The sequence below is a fragment of the Xiphophorus hellerii genome, chromosome 21, assembly GCF_003331165.1.
Source record: "Xiphophorus hellerii strain 12219 chromosome 21, Xiphophorus_hellerii-4.1, whole genome shotgun sequence".
NCBI lineage: Eukaryota > Metazoa > Chordata > Actinopteri > Cyprinodontiformes > Poeciliidae > Xiphophorus > Xiphophorus hellerii.
In genome coordinates, this window is record NC_045692.1 from 14,864,203 (window position 1) to 14,889,223 (window position 25,021).

At 38.0% G+C, this 25,021-nt stretch overlaps 2 protein-coding genes across 4 annotated transcripts; both read right to left on the reverse strand.

The window, feature by feature from the left end:
* Window positions 1-1,841: 1,841 nt before the first annotated feature.
* LOC116712017 (solute carrier family 22 member 13-like) lies at window positions 1,842-6,700 on the reverse strand. Of its 3 annotated transcripts, XM_032551679.1 has the most exons (10): window positions 6,257-6,698; window positions 5,018-5,121; window positions 4,766-4,920; window positions 4,012-4,183; window positions 3,294-3,414; window positions 3,122-3,216; window positions 2,833-3,047; window positions 2,583-2,691; window positions 2,274-2,468; window positions 1,842-2,193 (listed from the first exon to the last, which is right to left on the reverse strand). In XM_032551679.1, exons 1-10 carry the CDS (start codon window positions 6,629-6,631, stop codon window positions 2,127-2,129), a joined length of 1,608 nt encoding a protein of 535 aa, XP_032407570.1. In that variant the 5' UTR covers window positions 6,632-6,698; the 3' UTR covers window positions 1,842-2,126. The 3 variants fall into 3 exon arrangements, with proteins under 3 accessions (XP_032407570.1, XP_032407569.1, XP_032407571.1); XM_032551678.1 differs by having other exon boundaries at window positions 2,583-3,047; window positions 6,257-6,700; XM_032551680.1 differs by having other exon boundaries at window positions 2,583-3,047; window positions 5,018-5,480; window positions 6,257-6,345.
* Window positions 6,701-6,834: 134 nt separating this feature from the next.
* On the reverse strand, window positions 6,835-23,239 carry LOC116712018 (LIM domain and actin-binding protein 1). The gene is made up of 10 exons (XM_032551681.1): window positions 23,168-23,239; window positions 22,762-22,934; window positions 22,581-22,668; window positions 22,133-22,489; window positions 20,969-21,047; window positions 18,398-18,549; window positions 17,558-17,605; window positions 10,517-10,647; window positions 8,862-9,045; window positions 6,835-8,740 (listed from the first exon to the last, which is right to left on the reverse strand). Exons 1-9 carry the CDS (start codon window positions 23,225-23,227, stop codon window positions 8,877-8,879), a joined length of 1,257 nt encoding a protein of 418 aa, XP_032407572.1. The 5' UTR covers window positions 23,228-23,239; the 3' UTR covers window positions 6,835-8,740; window positions 8,862-8,876.
* Between the last annotated feature and the right edge of the window lie 1,782 nt (window positions 23,240-25,021).

The window sequence follows — 25,021 nt, forward strand, 5'->3', positions numbered from 1 at the left end:
TGCCAAACTACAACCATAGACTCCAATTCTAAAATGGCACAGAAAATTGACGTCATTCACAACCCTTCCTGTATGGCAGTTTTGGTCTGCCATACAGTACATCAGTATTGCACAGAGCTGCAATAATTAGACAATTATAGTAATAATGAATACTTTTGAATTTTCAAAAGTTACTCTGTTTTTTTAACTCAGTTCACTTAGTGACTAATTACACAAAGACCAACGTTTTAAGCCTTTGAAGCTGGTTTAAGGCTAATTTTCAACTTGTAGTTAATGAAAACAATGACTTAGTTTCTTAAATGATCAGAGTATTATCAGACCAGTTAACATTTCTAAGACAGAAATGTGTGCTTAATGAAAAGCATGTTTAATACATGATTAAAGGTTATTTTCAAAAGGAACTTTTAAAGTGACAAACAAGCCTCACTGCAACCCATAGTTTAATCTGTTAATAATAACTGTATAATACCATGCCGTCTAGCTCTCTGTGCCAGTAATAAAAGTTTCAATTAGCAGAAAATTAGCTAGGAAGCATTAAGATTTTCTTGTCATTAAGAAACAGCAACTAAGGTGTTTCTTTGCCAAAACAGCAGACACAGTCAGAGACAACTGCTTTCAGTACAACCATGTTGCTGAAGTAAGGAACTTGAACTTAATTGACTCATAATTTATTCTAAGCTTTTATAGTTGAGTAGTTGGAATTGGGTAATTTATTCTGCATTTGTTTGGTTCGCTACTGGATGTGGTGCAAATGTGCAGATTAACCCTGTAATATTTTTTAATTTTCTTTGCCATAAGTTGTCAACTTCATTGCAGACCCTTTAATGAAGTTCAGATGGTTCAGTCACAGGAGAGTTTTGGGCTTGTCAACTGTTGCAAGTAAAGCTCGAGCATTATTAATGTTTTTGTTCATGATTTCCGCAAATAATGTTTTCATTGAATGTTTTAGTGTTGAGTGATAATTTCAGTCTTTCTTTGTAGATCTCATGAACCAGCATGCTTTTGAAATGCTTCCTTGCACCATCCAGCTGCTAACTTGGCCTGCAGGATCAGAGATGCCCTCTTCATTTCTGACAGATAAAAAACATGATCAGAGCTACACATGCACAGTGGCGGGGACCGCTAACTGAACAAGAAGTTGCTCTAACCCTATAGCACTAATCATAAACATTAGTTCCACTAATGCAAATGCGCTATGCCTACATAGTATTTAACAAGAAATAAATTATTTTTATAATTTTATTCCTGAGGTCAGAGTCACTAAAGGAACCATCAGCCAGTATGAGTGTGTGTCAGGGAGGTTGGATCAGTGTTTTTTTTTTTGTTTTATTTTCACTGTATTTTTTCGTTTTTATATTGATAACCAACAATATTACAATTACAGGTGATTTACCTTTTGATTGTTTTTGACTGTATACAGTGAATAGCTTGCAAATCCACCTTTCAATATAAAATAGGTCACTTCAGAATAATAGTTAAATTAAGTGTTGCAAATAAATAAATAAACAGCACACAATGATTGCATTCAATCATATGTCCACATATAATTACATTGATATAACTTATTCTGTCATGGAATCAACTTGGAAAAAAACTGTTCAAATAGCAAAATTAACAATCCAAATGGTACTCTTGGCGTTTAGGGCTTGCAAATGTCAGTTATATGTGTCATAATCAATCATAACATCTCACAATAACTGTTTTCTTCTTATAACAATAAACAACTAAATGATTAGTGTCAAAATAATTGCTCCATCTCTTCTCAATGGTTTACAATACATATATATGCTAATAATAAAACACATAAGTAGACCTGTTTAGGACTTTAATATATCACACAGGAAGGCAGAATTTGTTTTATTTTCACTGCTTTTCTGTTATAATACACATAACTGCCAAAGATGCATAACATTTACATATCATTAAAAAGAAAAGGGAAAAAAGTACTAAAAGCACTATAATTTATAAGTGACCCGTTATCTTTGGACTGTCAAAAAAAATTAAGATTGTAACAACTAATAAAATGTGACACATACGGTAATTCAAATGATAAACTCTACAGTTAACTCAATAAAAACACATAACTACTATATCAGATAGTCATAATGTCAGTAACCTCCAAAACATCACAATTTTGTACTCTTTTCTTCTTGAGCACAGGATCCTTTCTCTGTGATTTCATCAGATGATTTTCTGAAATTATAAACAGAACTGAGTGATTAGCTGTCAACATAAGCCAACTGGTGGGGGTGGGGGGAAATGTGCAAACTCACTTGTTTTCAGCAAGGTCCTGCAGCTCGGCGTTGCGAGTTTCAGGTAGAAGCACACAGAGACCTCCAGCCACAATGGGGACAGTGCCATAAATCAACATGGGGATGATATAATGGTAAACATCCAAGAGACGGATCAGGGGAGCAAGGATTCCTGCCACTCGAGCACACATGGAGTTCAGACCCACGCCGTTCTGCCTGGAAGGACAGAAGATCAAGTCGTCAGCTGTCTCATCACTTCAATAAAGCTAATCTTCTCCAAAATGATAAAGATGGATCCTTAGTGTTGCCTTCAGGTCATTACTTTCTTACCTCAGAATGGTGGGGTATAGCTCTGCTGTATAAACATAAACTGTGGCAAAACTGGCAGTGGCAGCAAATTTACCCAGAACGGCTATAACTGTGATCACGACGGGAAGATCTGATGAGCAAACAAATTGCATTTCTGTAATGAGGGCTGGACTTTTTATAACCATAACCATTAGATGACCTAGTAGCAAAAAAAAAAAGAAGGGTAAAAGTGATTTTTTTAAAATAGTACATTTCAAGCCAAGGTTGTTACCTTTTGGTATAACAAGGATGCCAAGGCAAGCAACGCCTCCAAACAACAGGACTCCTCCTTGGCAAATTTTCCTTCCAAAATACTGTAAGAATGGCAAAATACCCACACGAGCAGGAACCTCCACTACGCCAAAGATGAACTGTGTGAGGTAAATATCCAGACCAAAGTTGCCAACATTGAGACTTAGTCCATAGTACATCAGACTTGTCGCAAACCTGTTAAGTCATGACAAAGACATTAAGTGACCCCCATAAAGTTAAAGCTACTAAAGTGCCAACTGGATGCTTACCAGACAGTGCTCATTATGAGAGCCCGTTTTCTCAAATATGATAACCTGAAGATGTCCAGCATGGTTCCCTTTTTGTTCGCTCCCATACCATCCAGCTGAAAAATTGTGGGTGTGATTAGTGAGCACGTGTTTGGTTTTTGGTAGAGGTCAGAGTGTGATTGGTGGGACTCACTTTCTCTAGCAGCTCCTCTGGCACTTTTCTGTTGTTCACTTTAGCGGCTCTCCGTACTTCCTTTATGGCCTCCTCCTTCCTGCCCTGTGTAATGAGCCAGCGAGCCGACTCTGGAAGAATCCTGCTTGACAAATAAGTCTGGATCACAAACTGTGTTTGTTTTTTTTTATTATTTTTGTGGCTGTTTTCAGCTGCATGACATGTTGAACGCTACAACATATTTCTACTAGTCGCAAAAAAAGAGTTTGCGGCTTTGAAATACTGTATATCGGCCACAGGCTTTGTAGCTTTCGGTTGTTTAGATTGCAGTCATATCCTCACAATATTGAGATCACAGGGAATCCATTGATACTAAAGAGTTGAAGTGATGATACACTTTGAACCAACTGCTAAGAAACAAGAATTGTATCCATCTCTTTAATTTTTTTTGGTTGTTTCATTCTCTTGAGGAAAGAAATTTGTCTGCACCCATCTCCTCTGCCTGCCTTATGTAAAAGACAGACATGGTGTGGAAACTAAAGAAGTTCCACCCATCAGTTTTACTGAGGTAACACTGTTTTAAAGTTGAAGTTGAGAAGCTGTTTCAAATTAAATAATCTGGTCGAGTTGTTTTAAATCATGTCAACATGGTCATAAAATCACATTATTTTTTACTCAAGTTAATACTGCGAAAATCATACATATGCTTACTTTTAGAGGCAGTCAAACGAATACTAACCAGTAGAAGATTCCCAGTACGAGGATAAGAGGGCTGAAGAGCACAAGCTGCAGGATCCTCCAGTTGCGGACGAAATAAGCAATTCCAGAAAGTATCATCAGTCCAAGAGGAAAAAATGCATGGCAGATGATGGTGCAGAGAGCAAACTTTGAAGAATCACTCCATTCTCCGCCTTTAAAGGAAATAACAAGTGTGAAATCAATTATCTATGTGCTGTAATTTCCAGACTATGAGTTGCTCCTTTTTCACACGCTTTGAACACTGCGATGTGACTAATATAACGCCTTTTTTCCAGGTTTTCAAAAGGTTGGACTGCTGCCCGATGAAGAGGACAGCACAAACTTAAGAGTGAAACGAAAGTGACATTGAGAGCAACAAAGAAAGAGAGACTGAGTGTGTGAGGCTGTTCAATTCTGATAGTGAAGAAGACTACTTTGGTGGTTCCAGTGTGCAGGAGGAAGATGTGATCAGTGGCTTTTTCTGGTCAGCTCCTGAAGTTTCTTGCTTTTTAAGCAGCTGTGTTACAGACACTGTTATGGAAAAAGCATGTAGGGTATGTAAAAAAATAATCTTTTTATTTAAATATCTCATCGACATCTACAGCTTATAGACAAATATAGTCTATGTACACTTTTTTGCCTCCTAAGTGAGGCTTGCATTCAGGTTTGCTCAATAGTCTGGAAATTGCGGTATTGATTGGTATAGTTTATGCACTCGAAATAAAGTTGCCATTAAATTCAGCTGTGAAACCTACCAATGACAAAGGCATTTGCAACAATTCCAGACGTTGAGAAGCCACAAACAAATTTGAGAGCAATGTAAACATAGATGTTGGGTGAGAAACTGAGTCCTACTCCAAACACAAATAAGATGAGGAGAGACAGCAGGACCACAAAACGTCGGCCGAACCTACAGAAAGAAAGGCTGAAATGTTACACATGTCCCTAAAAGTTACTTTGTTAGTTAACTGTTTCCTAGTTAATGGTTGGACACAAGTGGTCATCACCTGTCAGCCATCTGTCCCAGAACAAAGGCTCCAACCAGAAGACCGGCCATGTAAATAGACTGAGATGCCTCAATGAAATTGCTTCTGTCGCACACAAGGTTAAACTGACAACAACATTGAAGAGACATAAAGAAAAATTTAGTTATACTTCATTTCTCTAAGCCTTTTAATCTTTTGCTTCAGCTACTTTGATATATTTTACTTTTTGGATGTATTAATTTGTTATAAACATATAAATATTTTTCAAAAGTATTATACATCTTGAAACGATAAGAAAATTAGGGAAAGAAGTTTCCCTAATCAGAAGAAACAAAAACTAAACTTTTCAGCCTTCATGTAAAATGCTATGTGTGGAGGAAAACCAAAACTACATCCCCGGAATCAAACATGGTGTTGTCAGAATCATGCTGCGGGGACTTTTGTTTTCTTTGCCAGGGACAAGAAAGCCAAATACCAGGCAATCCTGAAAGACAACACGTTAAGAGGCTGTAAATGAAAATACTAATCACAAAATATTATTAGCAGGGGTCTAGAAAAGCACTCTAGAGATAGCAAATTTGAATACTACACTTAATAATGTGAAACAACTGTAAGCAGAAAAGTAAATTTAAAATATTCTCTAATTAAAAGTTGGTAGCATCAGCCCTGACCGCTACTGCCCTGATTGGCTAGGTGGGCATAGACAATAGATGAAAAAATATAACCTTTCTCTGAAACCTGCCTCCTCCATTATGATAGGTTGTAAAACATTTTGTTTAACATTATTTACTTTTCTTTGTATTTGTTGCCAACTTTTATGCAATCTTATGATGCTGCTTCCACTGTCTTCATCATGTTACTGCATGTCTCTTTGATGTCCTTAGTTACACCTCATATAATGTGTTTTGTGTTTTTTTCCGCTTTTATCCCATATATCTCAAGTATCTATAGCTTAAAGTAGTGAGATGGATGGAATCTCCAGTCTCTAGACACTGAGCCTCCCTCCAGTGTTTAACATCTTGTTGACTCTCTAATCTGTTCAAAGGTTTTTACATGTATTATGTCACTATAGGCAGATTAAAAAAAACCATGTCAACTGACTTTAAAGTACTTTGTGTCATAATTATGCACTTTCAGCAGATCAGTGTTCTAAGGTCAGCACTTATTTAGCGTCAGTCAATCATTCAGTGACAATTATGTGGCATATCGCAGATTCGCCAAAGTTATCTCTCTATGTTGATCTGCTCAAGATTTTCTTACCTCTGTCACAATGCTGGAGGCATGATTGGGCATCTCAAAAACTGATCCATTTATGCACCCCGTTGTTTCGTTAAGTCCGTACCTTTCAATGGTTTCCAGGTCCAAACTTACAGGTGTGAACATTTTACAGCTGTCAAACTTTCCCTCTCTGTTAGTGGGTATGGTGAGGTTTCTTTGTCTTTCATCAGTCAGGTTGGGTCCCCGCTCCAAGATCCAGTCGGTGTTACACTGGTGCGGGAAGTTCATACCTGTAAACACCTGGCCTATCACATCGAATGCCAGAAACACGCTGGGGATGCATAATGCAGCCACCAAGCGTTTCTGAAAGAAGCCAAATTCCCCGATCTCCTTCAAGATTTGCCCAAAGTTGCTCATAATGGTGTCCTAAAGTCCTCAGCAAGTAATGAAGACAAGGGGCAGCTTTGGTTTCAAGAGAAGAGAAGGAGTCCCATCCTTTAAGTTAATGTTTAAACAAGCAATCAGTGTGCTTTCATGACCTGTCAAATTACTAACAGACCAGCAACAATATTGTCAGATATGAGCTATCAGGGTTTCTCCTTTAATTAACAGCACACCTGTTGGTAATAATATTTAACAGACTCTAATGAAACAACCAAAAAATATTCGTCATTCCATCCATGTTTTGCCACACTGTGGCAAAAAATGTTACATCAGGGCAGCAGTTATACTTATAAGCTTGAATGAGCGCTGTAAAATCAGCAACAGTTTGAATACAGACATGTGGGCTCTTACATATAATGCTCTTCTCTGGGTTGCATATTCTCCACTGTAGTCTATCCACTACAACACTGCGAACAAAAATAATGAGTAAACCTTAGTGAAAATTCAAATGTTATTGCTAATTATAGGAGTTCTGGACTTGCGCTTCATCCTAATCTGTTAATTCTTTGTTTTTTTATTTAGTGTTTGTCTTTAAATCTATTTTGATCTAATTTTCTTGTTTAATTTGAAATCACCATTTTCATATTGTCATAATCTGACTAACAGTAATTTTGATATGAATTATGTGGACAATTGCCGAGAACAGCGTTACAGGAGAATGCACAAAATAAATAGTAAAAAAATAATAACTATCTTTCATTTGTGTCTTGAACAACTTTAACTTTGCTTTTATTCATGTGCAGGCATCCCTATGTCTTGAAGAAGTACTCTCTTTGCTGGTGAGTATGGTGAGGCTAGGCTCTTTCTGCTGTCAATCACACTGAGTACTACACTTAGTAGTCAATGTGCATAAATGTGTAAATTTCATCATGGGAGGTCACAAAGTTTCCATATAAACATAAAATATAACATGCAGAATATTTTTTTCTTCTAAAGGCATCCACAATTAGTTACAATAGACTTCACTGGGGAAATATTTATTTTATATGTAAAAAAAAAACAGTACAGTATTAATACTGTAGGCTGTTTATTTTTTATAAATTTTAATAAAATGTTGACACACAGACATCGCCATGTTGTTTATGCTGCAATGCATTCTTTCTTACTTCAAAGTAAGAGTATTTTAGTATTAGCTTGCATTTACTTGAAGGGAAAGTCTTGTACTGACGGTAAATGAGTAACCCTTTGTGGGAGAGATTTCACTGTGATGGCAAACACCTGGGCACAATATTAACAGTATCTGGTACGTCTCAACGTAAGTTTTCTTTATGCCCATATTGAAGATTATGTAACTGTTTTCAACATCTGGATGTTACAAAAAGTCAGGATATGTTTTCTTTTAAGATTACAGATCTGTGAATTCACAGACCTCTACTACGCAACAAACTACAGTAGACTGCTTGGCTGGACCAAGTGAAAGCTTGTAAAATATCAGCTGAGCCGCGTTTTAAGAACAATAAACCTGAAGGCACTGGGAGCAAAGTAACAGACCCAGAACTGCACAAAATAGAGGCACTTAAACATTGAGGCAACAGTTCATAAAAGTCTCTTTGAACTGAAACACAAGGAAATTAAAATTAGATTTTATGTTAATTTTTTCTCTCTGCACAAAGTTGATAATGATTTACAGTGGTACAAAATAATCACTTTACAAAACAATGCTTACTTATTTATGAGCATTCTTCAGAAATTTGCAGAACGAAATTAAATATGCAAAAAGTACAATGTCACTTTGGAAATCTTCATAAGTTCGCCTGATATTTTTATGTTGTTGATTATCTGGTAATTACAAGCAGTAATTGGTTTCTCTATTATGCTCTTCCTTACAGTAATTTGTTGCTGCAGTTTTAAACTAAGAAAAGCACAATGAAGCTGAATATAAAATGAATAACAGATTGCAATTACATGTGTCTCAACACAAAGCAAGACATTTAAAAAAATAATTAGCAGATTTTATGATATGTTGTCTAACATTAATTATCGTGCAGTTTATATGCCTGTGCAATTCTGTTGCACTCCGTTGAACAAGCTGCCTCAAACATCTTCATTAGGATTGTCTGTGCTGTCATCGTCACTCATTGGCTGAGAACACAAAGAGAGCACGGTTACAAAGATGATTACAGTGATTAACAACAAAAATGACTGAATTCATTAACACAAGCAATTAAGACCTTTTTTTTTTTTGCCTTTTGTTGTTACTCACTTTCACATTGCAGAGTTACGCCTCAGATTCATCATTCACTGTGCTGGATGAATTCTTGAACAGCCATTTGTTCTTGTGCTGAGAGTGTCCAAAGCCCTCATCATAATTCCCCTTTCGTTTGAACAGTTGTTGGTAGTGAAATATGCAGTAGAATTCACCATTCAAAGGTGTGTAAGTTTGCATGCTAAAAAAAAGTACAAGTTAGTAGCAAATCTAATTGCCTGTGATACTTAGTTGTTAAAAACTTTTACTGGAAGAGAAAACATTAAAAAGGACAGAGTTCCCACATTTGAAACATTGCAGTATAACATATTGTGAAGATTGATTTAAACAGCCTAAAATAGATACAACCAATGAAGTAGTCAAAGCACTTTGTATTGCCTTGTTGCTGAAAATGTGCTACATAAGTAAAATTACCTTTACCTTTTACCTTTAAAGGATTTTTTAAAATTTGTTTTGTGTATATTTTTTGCTATATTGTATATGTTACATTTTGCCAGCTACAGTTTCTTTTGAACCTACACCTGTTACTTTCAGCATTGAGCATTATGTTTTTTGTAGCAGCAAATTATTAGTCTCCCTGTGACCTGATGACCTGTCCAGTGTGTACCCCACCTCTTGCCCGTTGACAGCTGGAGATAGGCACCAGCACCCCTGCCGACCCCAATGGGATAAGGGTGTAAGAAAATGGATGGATAGATGGATAATATTAGTCTATACATTAGTCTAGTATGTAGTACTTTAATGCTGCTAGTGTGATGAATCTGCTTACAGTGTATTTGCTAAATGTAAACATGGAGTTAGCTTGGTCTGTTTTAATATCATGCAAAATCCAAAATATTTCTATTTCTAAGTCAGTTTTCATGAGTGTTTTGTAAACTTCCGTCACACAGCATACATATAGGTTGTCCAAATAAAATTATGGTAAGTAGTTTTTAGCACTTTTTATACTTTGTGTTGTGTACGATCTACATGACTCCTTTTCTGTTTTACTGTAAGATAGTGATAATATTAGCTCTTTGTAGCCTAAATGTGAACAACAGCAGAGAATTTAGGCATATCTGTGTGGTTTTGCCTTTTTTCTATACAATGGTAAAGCTAACAGCAGTAGTTGCCATGGTATAAAGTATATGTTGCTTTTGGATACTATTTCCATCAGTTTCCCATTTATCATTGTATTGCTAAATCTGTATACAATTCAGAAGAAAAAATGTCATACCCCTGGCAGATTTAGGTTTACTGCTTCTGTAATAAAGTGTCGATTGAGAATTTTTTTTTTTGGTAAATATTTAATGAAGAATATAGTATTTCAAAGAATCATTGTACCGTACTCAATGGTGAGTGGAAAACTGTTAATGTCATTACACCAATCAAATGCTTATAATACGTGCTGACCAGTTTTTTGACTGATGATTTATCTCCTTGCCATCAAAGATTCTCTGTCAGAGTTGGGACTTTGGCCACACCATAATCTCAATCCTATTTCCTGTTAGAAGAAACATGTTGCCTAAGATTGTATTAAACTTAAACTACCAAGGATATGAACAACATTTAGCCTACCTGCAGTTAATGTTGGTAAAACATGGAATCAAAAGAGGAAGAAGACCTGATTAAAACTGAAAGAAATCCTTGTGAAACATATTTTGATATCCCACCTTAGTTTTTTCTTGCACTGTTTGCAGCAGAAGCACGTTTTGTGAAAAATATATTTGTCTGCTGTGACTTTTTCCATCTGATAAACTGGCTTCTGACAGGCTGAGCACATCTCTCGAGAAGTTGGTTGAAACTGATAAGAAAAATGAGACTAGGTTTACTTCAAGCTCAAGAAGGATTTTCACAAAAAGAATTTATTAGAAAGTTGCTGATAGAAATGTAAAAAGTACTACAATTCAAATGCAAAGTAGAACAAAAAGAAAATGACGTAATGTTGAAGTAGCAACAGTTAAAAACCTAAGAAATACCTTCAGCAATAAACTTATAAAAGATCATTCTATTTAGCACTCAAATAAGTACTTAGTAGAAAATGAACATGTTGTGAGAACATGAAAGACAAACACTTATCTGTCCAGATACCCAAATCATTAACCTGATTTACTGACTACTGAACCTCTGGATTACAGCCTGACTTGTTTTGCTTTCTGGCTGAGTAGCAACAAGAGCAGAGGCTTTGGATGTCTAAGACCTGTTATCAGAGTTATCTGTCCTCTCATAGTTTTCCACTGCTGTCCCTCTGATGCTGTTCCCTTCGCTGTCAGTTTGTACCTGGAGCACACTAAGCTCTCGATTTTGTTGGCTGTTAGAAGTTTGCTGTCCTTCTCCTTTCTTGGGTTTTACTTTTTTACCTTGAGTGGGGCTATTGCACATCACTGTCTTTGTGGTTCTGAATTTTCCTTCTGGCCTCGGGCTCAACTGACACTTCATACAGATTAAAGTTTCTGGTGGCACAATGTCTGTTTTATCTGCTTTTCTTGCTGCTGACTGAATAGAAATGAATGCAGGTGAAGATGGAGGGCTTTGCCGTTGCTTTGTAGAAAACTGATCTGTGCTAGGAGCTGCTGCAGTGCCTGTAGAGCTGCTTCTTTGTGGAAAATAACTTTCTTCTGATTGCTGTGGTTTGGTTCTGCTTAAATCAGTTTTGCTTATATTACTAGAATGGGGAGATTCTTGCACAACCCCCAGGGATTCTTTGAGCAGATTTGATAAATTTGCAATATCTGAGTCAGATTTTAGTGAAGAAACAGAAAGAAGTGCTTTCTTAATGGTGTCCTCTATATCCTTAAGTCTAGCTAGAGTCTGCTCTTTAAGATTTATTATTTCCTCACTAGCACGCTCAAGATCTCCATAAACATGCTCCATTGAGGACTTGCAATGTTTTTTGTCTGCTGACGACTGCATCACTTTGTCTTTATTTTCTGCTTTGACCTTCTTTCGTCCTGTTTTGTCTGTATTGACAATCCAGTCTGGGAAGTTCTCAAATACTCTCCTGAGAGATGTCACATCAACCTCACTCGTGTCGCTTTCAATTTCTTCTACACGACTCAGAATGCTTTGCAGTTGCTCTTGCTTTCTCAAGTGTTCAAAGATTTCCATTGCCTCAGTTACGTTTCCTCTCACAATCTCATCCATGTGTATGGACAGTCGCTGTCTGCGTTCATCATCTGTTTCCATTCTTGCTTTCTTTTCCCTCATCTCAACTTTGATGTCTTGCTTTGCGTCCTTGTAATGCCTATCTGCACTGTCAGCAGTTATTTCACAGTTGCTGGATGATGGATCAGTTCCAATGTGGACAGTGCCATCTGTAGTGCATTTTCCTGTTAAGTGTTTTTGGGTTTTGTCACATGACTGAACATGTTTTACTCGTTTTGGCTTTACAGGGGCCTTCTTTTTTGATGACACAACTTTGCCGGTGAATTTTTGCCGGGCCTCATGGAAATTTATATGGGTTTCATCTGTTTCAGATATTATGTCATGTATGAATGCGCTTTCAGACGTATCTTTCTTTTCTATGGTTTCAATCTTTTGTTGTTCATTTATTTTTCTTATATCTGTTTCATTCCTCTCTAAGAGCATAGTCAAACATTGTATGTCAGACTTCCCTTTTATTTGTTGCAACATCTTCGTAGATTTGTCTAAATTGTAGTTTTCATGATGATCCACTGACTTATTGGTAGTGTCTTCTTGACCTAAAAACAATGTTGTTACTGATGGCTGGGAAACCTGACAGAACATTTCTTCAGTTCCCATAGTACTAATTTTGTGTTCCTCTGGATGCCTGCTAGCAGATGGCTGACTTACTTCTTGTTTCTCTTTCAAATGTTCAGGTTTAGGTGGAATTGGTGGTTTGGGGCCAGTGACTCTTTTGCTTTTTGTTGACACAACACCTTGAGAAGGCCTGTTATGGGTTTTGATTGGATGTGGGGGCTCTGCATTTGCCACATTTACTTCTTGGTTTAGTAATCCTTTAGTTAGGCATGGATGCTCTGCATTTGCCACATTTACTTGCAGCTTTACTGGATCTTCAGTTGGATGTAAAGGCTTCAGATTTGCCATTGCTGCTTCATGGTTGAGTGGCTCTTTTGGTGCATGTGATGAAGTCTCCACATTTGCCACACTTACTTCTTGGTTGAGTGGCTCTTCAGGTGGGTGTGGAGGCTCTGCATCTGGCACAGCCACTTCTAGGTTTAGTGGTTCTTTAGGTGGGTGTGAAGGCTCTGCATGTGCAACAGTGGCTTCTTGATTGAGCAGCATTTTAGTTGGACATGGAGGCTCTGCATTTGACACAGTCACTTGTGTGTTCATTAGTTGTTCAGTTGGGTGTGGAGGTTCCACATTAACCACAGTTACCTCTTGTTTGGGTGGTTCTGTAGTTGGGTGTGGAGGCTCCACATTTGCCACAGTCATTTCTTGGTTTAGCAGTTCTTTAGATGGGTGTGGATACTCTGCATTCACTACAGTCTCTTTTAGGTTTAGGGTTTCTTTGGTTGGGTGTGGAAGCTCTGCCTCTGACAAAGTCACTTCTAGGTCTAATAGTTCTTTAGTTGGGTGTGAAGGCTCCACATTTGCCACAGTTACTTCTTGGTTGAGTGGTTCTGTAGTTGGGCATGGAGGCTCTGCATTTGACACAGTCACTTGTATGTCCATTAGTCCTTCAGCTGGGTGCAGAGGCTCCAAATTTGTCACAATTACTTTTTGCTTCAGTGGTTCTTTAGCTGGGTGTGGAGGCTCTGCATTCATTACATTCACAGTCACTTCTAGGTTTAATGGTTCTTTAGCCAGGAGTGGAGGCTCTGCATTCATTACATTCACATCTACGTTTGGTGGTTCTTTAGTTGGGTGTGGAGGTTCTGCATCTATCAGAGTCACTTTTAGGTTTAGTGGTGATTCAGAGGGGTGAGAAGGCTCTGCATTTGATGCAGTCATGTGTAGGTGTAGTGGGTCTTCAGTTAGGTGTAGAGGCTCAGTATTTGCTGTTGTTGGGTGTGGAGGCTCCACATTTGCCACTGTTACTTCTTGGTCGGGTGTTTCTGGCTTTTGTTGTTCTTGATTTGATTTAGGCTCAGCCAAAAAGCAAAAGTCTGTAGTACTGTGCTTTTGAACATAACTTTGTGAGTTTTTCTGATAAGATTTGTTGGACTGTCTGTATATCATAGCTGCCCTGATGTCTCCTCTTGTCACATTAATATTAGACTTCCCCAAGGAATCCAAAGCTGCTTGTATTGTGCCCTGACAACAAACTTCTTCTTGTTGTTCAGATTTTGCTTCTGAAATTTGTTCAGGAACCAAAGAAATGTTAACGTTTTCATTTTTAGCTAATTCTCTAAATCCTTCATTAATTTTGTTGCATGTCTCAGAGGTGTGCTCGTTCTTAGAACTGGCCTCTTCACTGACTGTTTCTGTGTTTTTGGGTAACCAGTCTGATTCAGGTGCTGAGAAAATTCCTTCAACTAATGGAGATTTATTACTTTTTTCTAAGCATGATTCCACTTTTGTGCTTGAAATTTCTTGAGCTGATTCTGCTTCTGCTCCTGACAGTGTTACAATGGGTATTTCAAACAGTTGTTCTGTGTAGACTTCTGCCATTTCAGGTTGTTGAACTCTGTTTTGATTTTGATGTCCAGAATTTGCCAGAACTTCTTTACCGAAGCAAGCATTAAAACTGTTGTTGGACTGTGGAAACAAGAATGCCCCTGTATTGCATTCTATAGGAAATTGACTTTTTCCAGATGTCACTGCAGAAGATTTGACACATTTACTACGACTAGGACTTGTTCCTTCAGAGAACATGCCTTTTAGTCTTTTTACATCCACTTGGATACACTCTTCAGTTGGATTACTTATATGGTGATGATGAGATTCATCATCCAGCCTGACAGGTACTTCACTTTGACTATGTTCAGTATTGTGAATGGTTTGTTCATCATCATGAAGTGATCTTAAATATCCCAGGTCACCCCTTTCGATGCAAGTTTTGAACAATTTGACATTGGCCCTAATTGACCCTGACCTGGATTGGTCTTGGATGCTCTTTGAAACTGGGATTGTTTCCGCCTCAGGTTCATCATGATCTGCACTGTTTGGAGGGCTGTAGCTCTTTACGTCTTCTTCATCAAAGTATTTGTAGAGGAAATAAACAATGACTTTTGCACCGTTTCTGGCATCTTCTTGAATGATTACCCCTTTTCTCAGGGAGTTGTCCTGATTGAGGATATCCTCAACCAACTGTACTACATTGGCAGTTTTTAACTCAGCATCTTTGTTTGCACTGAATCTATGCTGGTGAGCCAGTGCATCCACCACTGTGGCCTCCATAAACCCTTTATTATCTTCCTTAAGGTAAATTATCTGAGGTTTTAGGTTTACCCGCGGTAGCAGCTGGACTATAAAATTTTGTGCACCACCTTCAGCCACCTTATCGTATTTTATCTCAGGTCCCCTGCCTGATATTATGAACTGTGCCTTTTTAGCGATCATTGTCTCGTTAACCTCAATAATTGCCCCATCTGAGTGAATGGCTTTCACATGGTAGAGGAAATTTAACGTTTCTTTGATATTTTCCACCAGCGTCTCAATTTCATCCTGATTCTGATGTCTAATTTTATCAAATGGCATCAATTCAAACAGATGTGTTCTGTTCTTTACGTTGGCAGTCGGATAGTCTTCACTTGCTACAATGCTTTGATTTTGAGTTTTTGATGGATGGCTTAAAAAATTCTCTCTTTCAATGTTAGAGGAAATAAAGGGGTTATTTTGGAAAAGTGCTGCATTTGTTTTTATTATTTCTCTTTTTCTTTCTGATTCAGTAAAACTTATGAAACTTCCCTCAAGTGGGAAATCATTACAGGGAAATGCCTCTCTGCAAGAAATGTCATTTTCTGTACTTTTACCAACAGCACTAGCACACAGCTTTTGCTCTTCTAAATTCTTATCCCCACTTTTGTTATCGCCTTGTATGCTATCAGCAGAAGATATTTCAGGTGGTTTGTTCAAAACCATAGTAACATTCCCCTGAATCTCATCTGACTTTACGGTGCTTGAACACTTATTCTCAAATACCTTTCTTGTAGCTTTAACATCTATTTTTGCCATCTGTTCCTCTACTTCTTTATTATAATTTAATGTTAAGTTAGGAGATTTATCACTTATCATCATCCCTTCACAACTCTTAGTGCAAGGCTCATCTTTTAGCCCTTCCAAAACCGCTGATATTTTCCGATAATCCTGTCTTTCCACAGCTCCCTCTTCTACACAGATCTTTGGGGTGCTGTAGCTGCTGCCACGGTTTTCAAATATCAAGCATCTTGAAAGAACCTCTCCCTCATATCCGGTCTCCCCACCAGACTCTGATTTAGAGCTCAACACTTCAGCAAACTCCTCATTCACAACATCGTCCAGCATCTTTATCTCTGGGCAGGTATGCTTCAGGAGCCGTCTCAGCTCGTTTTTCTGTCGTTGTTGGAATAACTTTTCTCTGGAAAGTTGGGAAGACATCAACTGTTCAGAATGTCCGCCAGCAATGTCTTCAAGTCCCCTTTCAGGCTCTTCTGGGGGCTGTGGTGGATAGTCATCTTTTCTTTGTTCAGAGTCTTCATCCATCTTAGAAGAATAAAGTATGGGTCTTACAAAATCCATCTTTTTTAAGAAACATGACGATTAAATAAAAGCCATGCTCCAGTGGAAGGGTTAGGGTCAAGGCAAACACATCATGAAAAGGGAGCTGCGTATAATCACCAGATTCAGGCATGAATGCATACCATTCAACAAGCCGGGTGTCAACGGATTGGGAAAACTCCAACAGGGGGAAGAAAACTTGCATTGCAGCAACAAATGAAGCAGCAGAAGGAATGAAATATGTGCTGATCAGCAATAACATTATGTCATGTTAGCTGCAGTTCTTTTAAGTCCTATGAATTATAAGATGGGCTTCCATGTTTTGAACTTGCAGATCACACATGCTAACTGGATTGAGATCTGGAGAATTTGGAGGCCAAGTCTCCAACCAAACCAAATGTTTGTGTTCCTCAACAAATTTTGCTTTGTGGCAGAATCTTGATGAAAGTGGCCATAGCCATTGTGTACATGAAAGGGTGTATATGTACTGCACTCATACTTAGGTAGGTGGTAAATCAAAATTAACATCCAGATTAGTGGCATTATTGATAAGCCCATGCCGTCGTCTTTCATTAGTCCTTGATTCTGTTCTTGTTGGTGATTCAACGCTGGACATGGGTCAGAATAGGCAAGCTGACTGTTCTGCAGCCAAGCAGCCCCACACTCCAAACACTATGATTCAGTGTGTATTCAGAGACCTTCCAATAAGCATTAATGCTTGTTGGATTGGATTATAGACAGTCTTCTCTCCCTATGTGCATCAATTACCTTTGACCGCCCAGTCTTGCCATCACAATTTGGCCCTGGCTAAATTCACTGAAACCCTTATATTTGCATATTTTTCTAAATCAATTTCATCTCAGTTATCTTAATGTTATGCATGGTCAGTGAACATAAGCAGAGTGACTGACTTTCTAGATTATTTTATTCATTCAAAAGCAACTGTGCAATTTTCATCACTCAGGTCAAGCAGTCAGTTGGCAGTCAGTAGGGAAATGAATTGTTATTGTGACAATGTAAATGAACCAATTCCACCAACCAAATCATCACACAACAACAACAAAACATCTGGTGATGGACTGCTTTACCTTAGTTATCTTGGTCCACTTTCCCAAATCTTGTGGTTGAGCTTGATCCTGAAAGGAAACAACACGTATGTGATAAACCAAGTGATTCCACTGCCAGACGTTACTTTGTGACCATTGTGCCCCAAGAAAACAGTCGGTCATGGTTACTTGCCAGACACTCGACAACTTAAAAACTATAGTATCAACTGCAAAATATAAGGGCTTCAATGATATTTCTTTTATAGAAATAGTTATGATTCATCCCTACAGAACAAACTCACTCATAACATTTTTCAAAAAATGTCCTGACAATCAGATGGTGGCAAAGTGCCTCCAATTATTATCCTTGGTATATGTTCACAGAAAGATTTGACCCAGTTATGACAATTTCTTGACTAAGGATTTTTATATATCTTCACCAGGGTAGCCAAATTATTATAATTTTTTTTATTTTGTCATTCATTATGTCTTTTATAATGACAGTTTCCATAAATATGGAGTGAAATGTAGAGTTTTGTGTTTCTTCACATTTGATATCCAAAGCCTTCAGACATTATGTTTATATATAATTTACATTACTTATAAATGTTACAGTTTATTTATCCACCCATCCATTTTCTGTTCACCCTTTGTCCCTAATGGGGTCGGGAGGGTTGTTGGTACCTATCTCCAGCTACTGCTAAACTACGCAGTTTATTTATAAGTAACATAAATAATGTTTTTAGGGAAGATATGCAAAATGAATGGATGATATAAGACACTATCTTACTTAAACACAGAGGTTGATGTTGATTCAGATCTATGACTAAAACTAGTTTAGTCTGACCTGGATGAAAAGAAACAGATAATTAACAGACTGACCTTTTCCACTTTAGAAGGCCTGTCTGGTGATTCCTTATTTGCCACTTTTGACATATAGAGAGCAGACATAGCTTTGACCGAGACAGACGGTATCTCTGTGGTTTGGATGAAAGAGCTGTCTCTGAAGTCAGCAGCTGACCTCCTCTTTTCATCTGCAGAGACATTAGATGTGTAAGCTTGAAATTTTAACACGCATTGTACTTTGCATGAGGGAAAAAAAGGCCTGGTGAGCGATGCAATTGAGTAAAGAGGGTTTTAAACAGTCAGTCATCCGCTAACATAATGCTTAATTCTCCTGTGTTAATGTTCACGTCACCACTGTATTTGTTATCAGGTACTAATTTAGGGTCCTGCTCAGAGTTCTTCCCGAGCTGATATTTACCAGCTGTCATGTGGCTGAGTTATAAATGTATACTTGTGGTGGAGCAGGAAAGATACCTGACTCCACTGATACACATACTGACGGTTAAAGCACGAGTGAATCCCCACAGCAAAAGCTAAACAAGGAGTGCAGTCTAATAGTGAATTCACTTTGTTAGGGTGATAGCAATGAGGCCTTCCAAGCTTTCCAACCTCAAAAGACTAAAAAAATATGTTTTTTTGGAACTGCTTTACATTATTTAATTATCTTTGGAGAGAAACCCTTCTCATTTCTTATCAGAAACAAACGTCTAGTGTAAAAGGATTTTAAATCAAAATTGCCAAGTGGTATGAATAGTTTTAGCCTAAATAATGCATATCATGCTGCAGTGGACCCCTGCCTATTTGAGGTTCCTTATTCACAAATACACCTGTTTGCAGACTTTTTTGTTTAATGTAACTCCAAATTATTTGCGGAAAATCTGCCTTTTTGCATAGTATTTTTGAGGCACAAAAATATTCAAAGGTAAATGCTGCTTGGAAAGCTGAAATACCTAAACAGCGCTACTTGACACGATGGAGCTCGGCTCTAGGCCCCCGCTGAGCTTCAGCCACACAGATCACACACTCTCCTCCCCAACTCAGTTCCTCCAGACTAGCAGCAACAGCAATTAGCAAATACCTGGTGCAACTGTGCATCTGCTGAGGTTATCAGACGAACTGCTTCTCAGTGCACCTCTCCTAAGAATGGTTGTTGTGATTTTTTTTGCTGAAGGGGGCATTGTCACTATCGGGCTAGGAAGTTGTTAAAAGCACAGAGGCGAATTCCAAGCCAATCAGATGCAAAATCAAAGTTCTTTTTAGTTTTTGGTACATACAGCATTTTCATAACAACTGAAGGTAACATAATTATTTGTTTGTGATATAAAATGGCACTATGTTACTGGAAAATAGGTAATACTCCCAAACCCCAAACCTTTAAGCAACTGTGAGAAAAAATTGTCTCTCTTTGAGCCTGCTGGTAAAAATGTTTCAAAAGATCCCATTTAAAACTGGCTATGTTTTCTATATAATCATTACAGGTTGCTACCTTGAGTTTGAGAGCAGATTTTTGTGGTACTTATTCTCATTTTATCCTGTTGAATCATGTAGGTTATATTGAGGACTTAGGCGGCAAGCCAGCATAAATTAGCTCATAAGAGTCATGTTGCAAGGAAATGATACATGATCTTGAAATCTTTTAGGAAAATAAAAAATGGAGCAGTGTAGCATGCTCTTGTCTTCAGTCCTCTCTACTCTGTTTTTCCTCTATAAAACCCAGAAAAACCATTTGCCTTCAGAAGTCAAATATATGAGTCAGAGTTAAATGGCCTAACAAACAAAACCAAAGGAGGATAATCTCCAAGTAAGTGATAATTAAAAGACTTAGGAATGCATGGAGATCTATTCAATAATAATAATGCTTCATACTCACAGAATATGAAGAAATTCTTATTCCTTAGATCCTATCTTCTGATTTGTTCTAGTTATCTGAATAAAATGTTTTAGATATATTTTTGATTTGTGTTTTGAAAGAAAGTGTCTGCCTAGCTGTGTCGCTCCTTCGTTCTGGGTCATCTGTCCTGGAGACAGCTGACCGTTTCACCCTCCTATACTTATTCAGGACTTGTTGCTTGGCAGCTATTTCTGTCCCACTCTGAAGTGACCCCGTGTTTTCCACACAAGGTTTAGTCAATCACAGCTTTTGCGTAGTCACCGTGTGGATATCTCACATCTACATAGATGCATACAGCTTCACAGAAATTTCTTTTGTTTTAAATGTAAGTGTACTTGTAAGAATACTTCAGTGTCTGTGCATTTTGATTTAAATGGAGATGGAACACGCTCTCAATGCATGAGCATACAATGTGAAAACCAAGTGCTTTCTTATCAGCTGGATTTTGACCTGACTGCGTAAATTATGCATCCGCTAGTCCATGGTTTAATTGCAGTCATATGTAGGCTATTGCTGAGTTTTGTCTTTTGTTGTCAGCCTGTCTTTCATTCCTTTATCTTACACCTGATTAGTGAAGAGGTACAAGTTTGACCTTAGCTGCACCTTCATGGGTAAAACACTTGGAACATTTTACTGATTTTTGGATTTACTGAACTGGAGTTTTCATGGAGAAAACGTTGATAAGTCCTAATAAAAAGATGTTATGAGAAACTCACCAGCTTCAGATGCTGCAAGCTTTTCAAAATCAATGCCCGCTATTGTTTTGTTCCTCTCTGTCTGGGTCTGATTCACCACCTGGAGAGAGAATAAAGAAATCATCACTGCTAATAAGTGGCCTTACAGTCTGTCTGGTGCAACTGTGGAGGTGTCAAAACCAAAGCACTGCTGATAAACTGGATGTGTTATTATTTTTCAAAGTCTAAAGAAATAGTTCCAGCCACTGCAGAAAGTAGAGCACTTTCTGAAAAGCTTTAATGCATCTACGCAGCAGTGTCTGCAAGCTGTTTTTGTTTTTACTTTCAAAGCTTATGTTAGTTGTTTGGAATAACCTATACTTGTGCCACAATTAGCTTTATTTGGATAGGTTAAGAAAATGATTCAGGAAAAGTAAGTTCATTTAGAGATCAGTCAATAATCTCTTTATCATCTCTGAACAGTGACCAGCAGAACAAGTAATGGGAAATGTATTTTTTATCCCTGATATGTCAATTACATCGAAGCAGGGAAATTCAAATATTTTCAGTCTACAAATGCTTCCACAAACAGCCTGCATTTTGATGCTTGTTTTATGACGATGTTAGATAAATATGTGCTACTCTACTTATTACTTTCTTTTCAGTTGGATTCAAAAGAATTTGCAGGACATGTTTTCAAAATTCTTTGGTCAGACACTCAAAGTAAAGCAATTATCAGTATCAGAAGAGCTTGACTGGATCATTTATGGCTTAAATTTTTGTATTGCTTTATTCTTGCAAATTCTGCAAGCAAAGAGAGACGCAAATTCTTGCCAGACAACAGTGCAAAATATAACTCAAAATCCATCCCAAAGGTTCAGTTATGCTCAATCCTTTCATGGAAGGTTTTTATTCTGGGACTGGAACCATCAATTGGTCAATATGTTATATTTCCTGATAGTTTTTAAAAAGTGGCCCCTACTCTTGTGTAACGTCATGAACATAAATATCTGTGGGTGCAAGGAAAACAAAGTGAAGAAAGGACAGCTTTTGCAAATGAAAGATGCATGTTTTTTAAACTTCCTAAATGTAACACACACAGCTCCATACACACACCTAAACAAGAGGAATTAACATAATTCAACTGAATTTTGTATGGTAGTTAAAAACAAGAACAACCAAAAAATAGTTGGGTTATGTAATTACCTTTTGAGTCAGAAAATCATCTTTTGGCTCCTTTTTAGTTTTCTTTTCAGCAGGTTTTTTCTGCTCCTCTGTAGCACTCTGCACATCCTCAGTCTCTCCATTCATCTCTGGCTCGTCCACAGCGTAACTTAATGCTACGTTTCCAGTTCTAAAACTGCTCTTTGGTTTCAGCTTAGCCGTTGCCTTCAACTCAAAAAGAGCCTTCAAGGCCTCTATGGACCCAGTGCTGTTTTGGAGGCTACCCACTGATTTACTGCGGGTCAGGGTGGTTGTGGCCCGAGCTCTCTCCCGCTCTTCATTTCTCTTCAGAAGGGACTCCAGATGATTCTCTCTGCTGTGCAGGGGAGATGGAGTCATCTGAAAAAGATATTTACAAAAAAAACAGTAGTTAGGATATGACTGAAGTCATTATTTTTCTTAGTGCAGAATCGCTAATTAACAGGTTTACCTCCATTAGTGGTTTCTTTGTATTTCCTTCAACATTATTCTCTGGCGCAGGTTGACTTGATGTCCTTTTTTTCACTGTAGTTTGATACCTACACCATTATCAAATTTAAAAGCCTTTTTTTAACACGTCATTGCATGTTCCATTATCACAGAGACAGAAAAGAGTTGATTTTTTTTTATACCTGGCCACTAGCTGGGACACAGATATCGTCCTGTCCTGCAGTCCTGCATCTGTCCAGATCGCCTTGTCAGACTGCGAGGGGAGACTCTTCAAAGACTGGCTGCGCCTTAGATCCTTTTCCCGTTCCATAGTCGAATCAAAGCAGGTCAGGTCTTCTCCAATTTTATTCAAGCACTTGTCAAGCAAAAATGAATGATTTATCACCAACACACTACATCTCTGCAGTAGTCAGAATGTCTCCAGACAATTTACTTACATAGCCTCTCACCTGTAGTTTTCATTTTGAGTCTATTTTCACATCATTTTATGAAAACATACTGCCACATTAACAATCTTAATCTCAAGAAACAACATCATGCCATCTATCATGTTTTCCAGAGGTTATATTTAATGAATGGTTACCTTACAGATGTCATGTAGTGCCTGTTCCCCGCGACAGCCTGGTAGAGACACTTCCGCAGCATCATAAGACCTGCACCTGATAACAGGCGTTTTTGGAACAAAGTCCTTTTACTTCCTTATTGCCTCTACCTGTTTAGATTGGATCTGTAAATCTGTAAATATATAAAACCTTGACCGCAAACTCCTGCAAAGTAGAGATAGCCAAGCTTGTATGAATAAATATGTGCATTTTTTCCAGATCTGCCTACATATAAAGGCATATGTATATATAAATATTAAACTGTGAACAGCCATAGCTCTGCGTGTCGGCAATTGCTGCCAAAGGTGGATCAACAAATTACTAAGCAAAGACTGTAAATGCATATGTAAACGTGTTTTCTTGGTTTTCTGTTTTTAATACATCTGCAAAAATCCCCCCCAAAATTTTCCACGTTGTTTACAAAAGGCAGATGGAAAGGTTTTGTGAAGAGGACCAGAGTGGAATAACGTCACCATGTCTTGGTGCAGGAGTTTGTTACTAGCTTCAGTTGGGATATTCATGAGGTCGTTTAATTCCTTTTGTCTTTTTGTTTTGGGTTTTATTTGCATATTTCCCACCAAAACTCTGGAGAACCAGTCTACTTCCTGAGTCATATTCATGACTCACATGAATATGAGTCCAATAAGTCACTAATGGTTTAACATCACTTTGATGAAACAAGTCTTTTAATTTGCGATTTTCCTTTCCACTTGAGGGCAGTAACGCACCCTTAAAATGTATTTATTGTCATAATTTTATAATTTCCTCATGTTGATAAGATTTTAAATTTGCAATCGTTTTGCAGAAGGATGTAATTTAATTATGCATAATACGGCTTTCCAAATTCACCATTGAGAGATTGTGTTGTTGAAACTCAACCAACATCCTTCTGAAGCATTACCAGCATTGTAGCACTTACGGTAAGTCTATGTGCTTTTGTATTTGGCACACACTATTTGTTTACTCCCCTTTGGTCCTTTTTGCTGTTAATCAGTCTTTAGACAAAGAGAGAGCAACAGTAGCAGTAGCAGCAGTAGCAGCAGCAGCAGCAGCAGCACACACCCCTGGGGCAAAAACCAAGAGATTCAGCCTGGCTGCTTCCCCTCCCTCTCTCCTTCTTCCTCCCTCCTCTTCCTCCTCCTTCTCCATTCTCATGCCCCTCCTTATGCTTCTCAAACCAGCTCCCGTCTCTGTCTCTAAGGCACTGGTGAGATGAAAGGGAATATGCAATGCGCTCTGTATGACTGTAAACTGGACACCGATATTAGGGGGAACTTTACAGGTCTGCACTTACAACACGAGTCCTGTGTTTATGAAGAAGGTTAGTGGGTAGTCTGAGGGTAAGTTAAACAGCAGTAGATCTGACTCCAAGATTATAAAGAGTTGCATGAAGAAAAGCACAGTGTTTATGCTTCCTGCATGAGGATCCCTTTCTTGAGTGAATAACAATGAGGATAGAAGGGCCACCTTTTCCCCAGCAGGGGGCGATAGAGACCACTACAACAAGGCTTAGTGTTTTTAACCACACTGGGGTTATGTGGGAACATTATGCTGAGGCTATCCAAGGCCAAATTATGTTCTTTAAAAGTTACTAAAATAACCCAGAACAGAGAGCAGTCAGAACAGAGGCAGGATGGTTAAGGATAATATTGTCAAAGTGCTGAGTGCAGTTCAAAACTTCTAAATGCAGGAGCATTTTTTAGGACATTGGAGTAAATATTTAATAGTGTCTAAATGCTGCAGCGTAGCAGCTTGTTTTTGACATTTAAAGTAATACAGAAGGTAAAAAAAAGGACGCATGTTTTGCTTTTTCAGAACATGTGATGCTGGTTGTTGGATG